Below are 10,196 nucleotides of genomic sequence, written 5' to 3'. Positions count from 1 at the left end.
GTGTGTGTGTGTGCGTGTGTGTGTGTGTGTGTGTGCGTGTGTGTGTGTGTGTGTGTGTGTGGCTGTCAGTTTGCTCATGTCTGTGTTCCCGGGAAGGCGCTCATGTTAGCAGGTGCTTAGCGGGTGTCAGGAGTCCCATCTTGCGTAGTTCTCCTGGCAGCCTGCCCGCCCCCTGCCCCCACTCTGTGCGGCAGACTAGAGTGAAGTGATCACAGGTCCATTATGGCTAAATACCAGGGACATAAAATGAAGCAAGCACACTTGATGAACCGCAGAGCTGCTGCTCTCTCTCCATTTATGTTTACCTGAACCCAGGGCGGTTTCCCAGGCTTAGAGCAGAGAGCGTGGAGCAGGTCAGCCCTTCTAATGCTCATGTTATGATAATGACACAGCTAGAAGAAGAGATGGTGGAGATCCCTCCACCTATATCTTTCTTGTGTGTTGTTTATTCTTTTGCGTTCCTGATTGTGAAGTAGGAGAAAAATGCAGCCATTTTCTTAGCGAGCACTGTAAACTACCTGTTCTGAATACAGGAGAGCTGTGGCACTTTAGAAAGGGTGGATGGCAGTGAGAATCAGCGGGCAGCCTTTGGCCTCCATCCCTGGGAGTGATCTTCCAGGAGGAGCTGCCACCTGGGCCTGGTGTCTGTTCACACTGATTGTGCAGGGAGGCGGGGATGCAGTTGGCACAGTCTGCAGCCACTTAACATTGTCACCTGGCCAGGTCATGCTGTGCTCAGCTGTGCTGCTCCAACAGCCTGTAACATCCTGGGGCCTTTGGAGCAGCCTGGCCCACCTGTGAATTCAAGAAGAATGTAGGGCATCGTTAAACCCAGGACGACTGCCCAGCCTGGAGAGGGTATGCAGAGACACCTTCCAGGAATCAGGACAGGTCTGGCTGCAAGGGGCAGGCCTAATTGGCCGCCAAGTGCGACAGGAGGGCCTGAGCTCCCTCTCACACACCCTTCTTGTGTCCTCAGCCTCCGGAGCTGATGGGCAGGAAGCAGGCGTGGACTCTTGATTCTGTGTCCCATCATCCCACATGCCTGGCCATCTGGAGGCAGCTGTGTGGGGTGGGAGGAGCAATGTTCCTGAGCTAGGTTTGAATCCCAGCTGCACTGCTGACTTGCTACCTGGGGCCTTCTCTAAGCCTCAGTCCCCTTGTCTACAAAATGGGATCAAAGCCACGGTCAGGTATGTGTGTTTGTAGAGGGTTTTTGTGCAGTAACCTGATAGGTAGTGAGCCTTCAGGAAGTGATAGCTACTGTTCTTAATTGTGGGGTGACTGGGAGGCACTGTGGGGTCACGCAGAGAGGACTGTTGGGCTTGGGAATTAGCTCTGAATTCAAATCCTCATTCTGTTCATTCATTACATACTTAATAAATGCTTATTATGGATTTTACATTGGGGTTGTGACTGCACTGGTTTTTTTTAATAGTCTTTGATCTTGGGCAAGCCACCCTACTTTTCTGAATCTCAATTTCTTTATGTAAAATAGGAGTAAAAATACCTATCTTGCAAGACTATGTTGGCAGTGAAATTAGCATTGGTAAGTAGTAGCTAGCTAGTTTATTAGTTTCTACTATAACTTTTACTCTACTATAGAATATCTACTGTAACTCTATGGTTAGTATGTAAGATGACTTGCTTGTCTTAAACTCTTCCAGCTTTGATATTCAATCCAGCAGCTATTTGTTGAGCATCTGCTATGCGAGAGGCATCATGCCAGCCCAGTGGACTATTATTATTAGCAAGACCATTTGCCATCCCCGAGGAGCACATAGTCCAGTGGGGGACATCAGAGGCTCAGCTGTTAAGCAGTAGCCACAGGCCAGTGCGGCAGTAAAGGCGTGAACTGAGCGCTGAGACAGCGCCTGGGAGGGAGCCATGACTTCTGCTTGGGGTGGCTGAAGCTGGAGGCCATGCCCCGGGTTGACCAAGGATGAGAGACTGAAACAGGGCGATGATGGTGTAAGGGGAGGGGGCATTCCGGCAGAGGTGTGAGTGAGCAGGGTGAGAGCGCACGTGTGTTGGTAGCTATGGGTCACATGGGGTGTGATGAGGCTGGAGAGATTGATTTGGGCTGGGTTGTAAAGGCGCGAAAGTCCTGCCCATTGAGAGTTGAGGCTGTGATGGGTAAAGCTTACAGAGGGCAGAACTCGTTGCTTCTTATTACATGGGACAAGCACAGCCCTGTCCAGTAAAAGTGTAGTGTGAGCCATTCATGGAATTACAAATTTTCTAGTAGCCACGTTAAAGCAGTAAAGAGAGATATCACCACACACCTGTCAGAATGGCTGTCTGTCATCAATAAAGCAACAAATAACAAGTGCTAGTGAGGATGTGGAGAAAAGGGAACCCTCGTATGCTGTTGGTGGGATTGTAAATTGGTGCAGCCACTATGGAAAATGGTATGGATATTCTTCGAAAAATTAAAAATAGCTTTGCCATACAGTCCAGCGATTTCACTTCTGGGTATTTATTTGAAGAGAACAGAAACACTAATTTGAAAAGATATATGCACTCCATTGTTCAGTTACTAGTGATAGCCAAGATATGGTAGCAACTCTACATGTCCATCGGTTGATGAATGGATAAAGAAGACGTGGTGAATGCATACAATGGAATATAACTCGGCTATAAGAAAGAATGAAATCTTGCCATTTGCGACAACATGGATGGACCTAGAGGATATTATGCTAAGTGAAATAAGTCAGACAAAGACAAATACCGTATGATCTTACTTATATATGGAATCTAAATAGAAAAATAAATGTATAAACAAAACAGAAACAGACTCATAGATATAGAGAACAAACTGACGGTTGTCAAAGGGGAGGAAGTGAGGGGATGAGAATAAAAAAAAAAAAAAGAATTACCTAATGATCCAGCAATTTCACTTCTGGGTATATACCCCAAAGAATTGAAAGCAGCGTTTCCATTAGACATTTATTTACCCATTAAAAACGAGTAAACAGGTTTGGAATGAGATTTTTGTCTCAGCTCCATTATTTGCTAACCTGGTGACTAAGGAACAATAGACTTTATTGTTCCTTAGTTTCCCTATGCACAAAATGGGGAAAAGTTTAAAAAATAAAACAGTAAAAAGAAAACGGGTGAAATTAATTTTGTCAACATATTTTATCTAACCCTGTACTCGTATATCCATAATATTATCATTTCACATGTGCTCAGTATAAAAAAAAATTAATGAGGTAGTTTACATTCTCTCTTCTGGTAGCAAATCTTCAAAATCTGGTGTGTATTTTTACCGCAGTACAGTTCACTTTGACCACAGCCACAATTTGAATGCGAGTAGCCACAGGTGGTTTACGGCTAGTGGCTACTGTATTGGGCAGCACTGGTTTAGCAGGTTTGCGATATGGGAGTTGGGACTGATCTGTGTAATCCCAAACCTTTCCTCAATAGCGTGAACCAACCTTCTCCTGCCATCAAACCTTTGAACAAACCTGCCCAGCAGCAGATTTGTCGCTCTGGTAGTTTTCAACAGGAAAAAAAACACACGGGGGGGATTTCATCATCTATGGGTTATAGATTGCATCTCCACTGGACAAACCTCCCTGGATAGCAAGTTGCTATGTGCCTGCATTTATATAAGTATGTATATATGTATCATTAGAGTTGACATATAATATTATATTAGTTTCAGGTGTATGGACATTTATATACTTTACGAAGTGATCCTCCTAATAAACCCAGTACCCATCTGACACCATCTACGTGCCATTTATTGAGCATCTGGGATAGCCTATTCCATAGATGTACCAAATACTTCAGATCAGACATTTTTTTTCCTAAAATTTTCAGTAACTCTACAAAGCAGGTTTTCTTATCGCATTTCACAGAAGAGGAAAGTCAGGACATAAGAGATTCAGGACCTTGCCTAAGGTTGTATAACTAGACCTGGCAGAGCTGAAGTTCCAACCTGAATTGAAACCCTTGTACTTATCTCCGTCCTTGCTGTTCCCCTAATAGGGCCCAACACTGTACGTACATTCTGACCTCTAAGTTGGAAAAAAATACGCATCAAGAGTGTAATATGTGTGCACATGTATATGTATGCACACATGTATAGGAAAACGACTGGAAAGGGTATAATCAGAGAAAAGTTATAAACTTAAATCAGTTCTGTCTGAAAGGATGTCCCTGTCTTCCTCTCTGCCCCCTGCCCATACACACTGGGGACCAGTTGAATTGTCCAGTGCTGACCAGTTGCCATCAGTATTGGTGGGGGAGGGGACAGAGCAGATGGAACTCAAGTGTTTGTGAAGTCTTTTGTTTCCCTGGTTAGGGAAGCTACAGGCAGTGGGGTGGTCAGGTGGCAGCTGCAGTTGTAAAGCTGGAACTTGGCTAGTGGCTTCTCCGTCCTGCCTGGGCTGCCGTATGAGCTTTATGTTTGACTTCCTCTCTGCCAGGGGCTCGTGAGCAAAGAGATGGTTCCAAAGTGGGTAAAGGGGGCCAGGAAGAGAGGTGGAGCGGGCACAGAAGGATGGGACTATTTAGTAGTTGGGGTTAGGCAGATGTGGGTTTGACCTTTGACCCTGCCACTCCCTAATTTTGTGACGGTGGCAAGGCTTTGGATGTCCCATTTGTAAAGCAGGAGTAATCACTGTAGCCAGGGCTCTTTTCATTGGAAGATACAGAGACCCACTTGAGCCAGTTCAAGTTAAAAGAGGTGTCTGTCATAAGATGCAGGACACGTCAGCATAACATAGGAGGCTTTATGAGCTGGGCCTTACAAGGACTGCACTAGAAAGTCAGGAGCAGAGTCCCCTCTCTTCGAGTCTCAGTGGTCCTCCTGTCTGTTCCCTCTTTTCTCCCGCACCTGGCTTCCTCTGTTGCCTTCCGCAAATGGCATCCTAATGGCTTCCACGGCGCCTACATCTATGTGATTGTCCAACTTCAGTGTCCCGCTGTGTTTCTTAGAGTTCTGAAATAGAGGCTGATTGGCCCAGCTCATGTTTTCAAGGCAGAGCACACGTTTTAAAGGTTCTGGCAGCCTGGATGAGCCAGCCCTGGCCCAACAGGCCTCCTGGTCCATTGGGCTGAGGCCAGACCCTATGGTAGGTGGTCCTCAGCCTGCGCAGGAAGAGGTGGGGCCTGGATATTAAGCATTTTAGAATGTCAACTGTGAGGGCTGGTGTTACTTTGCTAAGTTTGCTTTGCCACCCTCCAAGATGGTTATTTCATGCCTTCTCTTTCCTCAAGCCTGCCTCCCAGCTCCCCAGACTTGAAGCAGAAACCCTTTCCTGTTTTCTGAGAAAATAGAAGCTCGTGTTCCCACCGCGCAGCACCGACAGCCCTACCCCTGTCTATACCCACCTTCCCTACCTTGCCTCCCGTTGGATTCAGAGTTGTGCCTTTGCTTCTTTGAAAGGCGAAGCTGTTCTTTTGTGCCCTCACCTTGCTCCTACAGCTGTCTCCTCTTTTTCTCATCATTAGGGTTTTTTCGCATTCTGTTGGACCTTGCACACATCCTCCAGTTTCTCTCTTGGGCCCGCATGCTCTTCCAGGAGAACTTCAGATTAGTTGTCTCTCCAAGTGCTAGTCAAAGTGTTGGCGTGCGAACCATTTGTCACAAGTCATTACAAGGAGTTCGCCCCAGAATGTAAATCAGCTGTGTACTTGGCATAATTTAGTTCAGCTGACATGTTTTATTTTCATGGCACAACTTTCTCAATGGAGGAAGCTGTGTGTTCATTTACATTCTGGCATGAGCTTCTCTCTCAGAGAAGTGACAGTTTTAGTAGCCCCCATTGGAATTCTCACTCCACTGAAGTTACTTGCGTCATGTCTCCACGTTGCCCAATCCAGTCTATGCTGCTTTTATCTTCGCTTTGTCACTCAAGAGCATTTTGAAGCAGGGCCCATCTTGACTCTCTTGGTCCCCAGGACTTTGCATTCTTTTCTTCACTTGCCTCTTTTGTTTGCTTTCCTCCACCTGTCCTCTGTCAGGTGCTGGAGGGCCCTCTCTGGGCCTTTTTTCCACCTGCCTTGCCCTTAGTGAGCTCACCTCAGCCTGTAGCTGATGACTTCCAAATATATTAATAGATCTTCAGCCCAGACGGAGCTCCTGACTCATTTCTTCAACCGCCTCCTTGATATCTCCATGGCAATGTCTAAGAGGCATCCTCACACGTGGATAGGTGTGAACAGAGCACTTAATGTTCTTTCTCAAATCTCCCTCCCCACCTCTCCCCCCTGCCCCTCGTCTCATGAGGCGGGATCACCACCCAGCCAGTTGCTCAAGCTGCAAACCTCAGGTCCACCTGTGATTCCGCCCTTTCCCTCATGTGCCGTGTCTAATCTGTCAGGAGGTCCTGTCAGTTGTACCCCCCCAAATACAACCAGACTATCTTCCTCTCCATCAACACTGACCTTCCTCCTCAGAGCCACCCCCTCTCTTCTTGGCCTGCTCCAGGAGTCTCCCTGTTCATTCCCTGTGCCCTGTTCTCCATGGACTGGACTGGTGCAGCTAGAGCATGCTCTTAGAATAAAACCTGACTTCTTATCACGGTCTACAAGCCCCTGGATGACCTGACCTCTACACGCTGTCCAGGTTCATCCCGTCACTGTCCTCCGGGCTTCTTCCACTCCCTCTGCCTGCTGCCCTTCCCCACCTTTGTCCTAGCTGATCCCTTTCCCTGTCCTCAGTTGTCATCTCAGATGCTTTCCCTGACTCTTTCAGCCCAGGGAGAGTGTGGGGCTGTGGTTTGAGACCTGCACCATAGTTAAGTGAAAGCAGGGAGGCCGCCCATTAGCCTAACGAAGAACCCAGAATTCAGAGCACTGTGTTTGTCCCGTAAACCCTGACCAAACCTGTATCATTGCCTGCAACTTGAGGCTTTTTTTCTAAGGCTCCAAGAACTTCTGACTGCTTCTTAACAAATGTCAAGAGCTGGTCATCACGGAGGCCAGTGCCTTTGAATGTCAACTGCACATACGTGACAAGATGCAGACAGCAGCTAAAGGAGCAGGATGAAAGCCAGGGCCTGTGCTGTTAGCCACAGTGGCTGGGGCCCCTCTTAACGCTGGGGTCCCCGCTGCTTCCTGCTTATGTCCAGTCCTGTGAGGGGCCACAGCGGGGCCCTCCTTTTTTTTTTTTTTTTTCACAGGCCAGACAGGCCATTAACTCCACGGGAAAATGGCTACAAATTAGAGTGCTTTTAGTGGCTTGTCTCATTTAAAACAATTTTGTGAGGATATGTCAGAGAGAAAATGGACCGTGGCTCATAGCTTTGGAGTAGGGATGCTGTCCATTGCTCTGATAGAAGCCCCTGATAGTATTTACAGGCTGGGCGACTTAGTATTTTTCCTCTTGCTCCTTGGTTTCCTCATCTCTAAAGTGGGGGCCATCAGCCTGCTCTGCCTGACTCAGACTGCTGGGGTACGCTCCAGTAGTGTCAGCTACCATGGATCGAGGGCCTTCTCTATGCCACGTACCACGTTACCCAAATTCTTGTCTCATCCTCACCATGGTCCTGCAAGGGGGCCCCTGCCTGTGTTACCATGTCCCCGGCGGTGGTGAGGCTTATAGAAGCTCACTGAGCTCTTCCCAGGGTCCCAGAGTGGGCCAGTGGTGGGGCGAGAGGAAGTCGGCGCTGCCTGGCTCAGCCAGCCTGGACGCTTCCCTGTGAACCGACAGAGCACCACATACCTGTGCGTTTTCAAATCCTCGCAGTCATCCTGTATGAGAGAAGTGTTCTCATTGTTCTGATGATGACCTGGAGGCCTAGTGAGGTTAGGTGACTTGCCCCAAGCCGTTCAGCCAGTAAGAGAAGCATTCTTGGTTTGAACCCGGGTCTGTCTAAAGTTCTTTGGAAGATTTGAAAAGGAGAATTGGTAAATCCAAGTGTTCCTACATCTGTCTGTCAGGTCTTAACAAAGTAACAGTGGGTATTTTTTAAAAGCCGAATGGAAATTGTACGTTTACCCAAATGGGGTTTCCCTGAACTTTAATAGTTGCTTTTCGCTGGCATTATGTCATCCCAGTGCAATATTAGTCATCTTGCCCCAAAAGAAACTTTGCATGATGTGGATAATACAAAAAAAGGTCTGGGGGGCCCATATGGGATGAGAGGCATAGAAAGAGATTAGGATCTGTCTGCCAACAGGAAGATATCATACAAGACCTTTCCCAACTCAATTCATGTTTCACATTCTGCCACTTAACATGGTCACTTAGGTGTAAATGTCATCTTTCTCATCAGTTGGTGACAAACCACCTACTGCCCTGGGACAAAACTGGGCACACGGTATCTTGTTACAATAGCCTCTTCGTTAGAGGAATATGGGCATACACTGCTCTTCTGCCTCCAGGAACGTCTGCATCCATGCTAATCTCCCAGGATATTATGATGGACATTTTTTTTAAATTGCCCTGCTCCATATCCAACCCCCATTCCTTCACTATGTTTAGAAAACACTTCGCCTACTATGGATGTTGGAAGGCTGGGCTTTGGGCTTACTGGGCCTCCGCTTGGCTGGTCAGATGCACAATGAGCTGGTGACACAGAAAAGCCAGGGACCGTGCTGGAGAAGTCATCCCGGAGGCAGGGACAGAAGCTTTGTCTAGTTTCTAGGGGCAGTGGCAGTGGCCTCAGGGTCTTCCGCTTCAGTGGCAATGTTCAGGTGATACAACCTGTGCCAACCTCGTGTTCTGTGGTATGAGTTGAGGCTCCAGTGATGGCTACACAGCTCCCCAGTCTTGCTCATTTCCTGAGTCTGGACCTCTGGCTTTTCTGGGGATCCTGTGAGATGCCAGAGGCCTTTGAGTCAACGCCTTTTCAATTGAAATCAGCGGAAATCTGTTTCTGTTGCTTAAAGCTAAGAATCAGACTTGTTTGGAGCTGTTGCTCTGTAGTTACCCACAGCAGAGGTGCTATCTCAGCACACCGGCGACCATTCGCAGCACACCCATGCATGCCCGCTGGGACACGCTGGTGGAGGTGGAATCCTGGGGTGTATCCAGCTCGTCCCCACTGCCCACCACTTAGAGGGGCTGACCTCTGCTGTTCTTAACCCCTTGTCTCATTAGTTGCAGATACTTTTTCTGGTTTAGCATGTGCCTTTAACTTGACGATTTGTATTCCTTTCACTCTGTTCGTTCCTGATCCTAGTTCTCTACACAAGAGGTTCTGCAGCTTGAGCAGAGGAGTGTGAGCCTTCCTTCAGAGCCCTCTCTGGACCTGCCCTCCTCGCAGCCCCTAGGGAAGATGCGGCAGCTCAAAGGCAAGCCCAAGAAGGAGACGTCCAAGGACAAGAAGGAGCGGAAGCAGGCCATGCAGGAGGCCCGGCAGCAGATCACCACGGTGGTGCTGCCCACGCTGGCCGTGGTGGTGCTCCTCATCGTCGTGTTCGTGTATGTGGCCACGCGCCCCACTGTCACCGAATGAGCACCAGGGGAGGGGGAAAGCAAAAGAAAAATGGCTTTCGTATTCAGAGATTTGCCTGATGCTGAGCTCCAGGCAGGAGCGCCCTGTCTTCTCTGGTCTTTGACTTTATTAAAGTTTTTCCACTTTTCTCGGGAGGGAATAGGGAGCATTTTATCAGTGAATGTGCCATACACCTTATGGTCCACTTCATGTGCCTTTCAGACTGCCAAGCCGTGTGTGTGTGTGTGTGTGTGTGTGTGTGTGTGTGTGTGTGTGTGTTTCTTTTTCTCTCCCAAAATTGCTCTGTAGCTCTACCCGGTGAGAGGAGGAACCCCTGAATCATGACTCAGTTGGAATCAGTGCTCATCCCATCCCCACTGATTTGAACATGACTCTTTTCCTACATGTGTTCACAATTTCCAAAGGGACTGTATTTCTTCTTGTTGCTTAATGTGATTTGAGATATGTCGACTCAAAAGTGAAATATTTATTTTTTGAATAAAGGAGATAATAGCCTTCCACTGGATGTTGGTCTTGTTTTGCCAGGAGGCGGCCTTGCTCTTTGTGAAGTGCAGGGAGGCGCCGTCTGTCTCTGGGGCTTCCTTCCAGGCCTCTGTCCGCCTCCCCTCCACGCCCTCCTTCCTGAAGCTTTCTCCACCTCTCCGCTTCACTCCTGGCTGTGACTCACCTCCAGGAAAATGGTGCTTTTTGACTGGATCATTTTAAGACTGAGAAACTCTTGAGAGGGGTAGAAAGGGTATGTGAATTGGTCTGTCTTGGCAAAAATAAGAGTTTTAATTG

General features: G+C 48.0%; 1 protein-coding gene across 9 annotated transcripts in view; it reads left to right on the top strand.

Annotated features, from left to right (window-relative positions):
* SMCO4 (single-pass membrane protein with coiled-coil domains 4) overlaps positions 1 to 9,914 on the top strand; it is a 66,212-nt gene extending 56,298 nt beyond the window's left edge. For all 9 annotated transcript variants that reach the window (XM_019632214.1, XM_019632213.1, XM_019632208.1 and 6 more), the window contains one exon: positions 9,141 to 9,914. In XM_019632214.1, coding sequence (XP_019487759.1) covers positions 9,237 to 9,416 — 180 coding nt within the window. In that variant the 5' untranslated portion in view covers positions 9,141 to 9,236 and the 3' untranslated portion in view covers positions 9,417 to 9,914. The remainder of the gene's footprint in view (positions 1 to 9,140) is intronic.
* Positions 9,915 to 10,196: the final 282 nt, after the last annotated feature.

Source organism: Hipposideros armiger, unplaced genomic scaffold (assembly GCF_001890085.2).
Source record: "Hipposideros armiger isolate ML-2016 unplaced genomic scaffold, ASM189008v1 scaffold_1097, whole genome shotgun sequence".
In the NCBI taxonomy this organism is placed as follows: Eukaryota; Metazoa; Chordata; class Mammalia; order Chiroptera; family Hipposideridae; genus Hipposideros; species Hipposideros armiger.
Note: the sequence above shows the minus strand (reverse complement) of the source record. Positions and strands in the feature narration are given on the sequence as shown.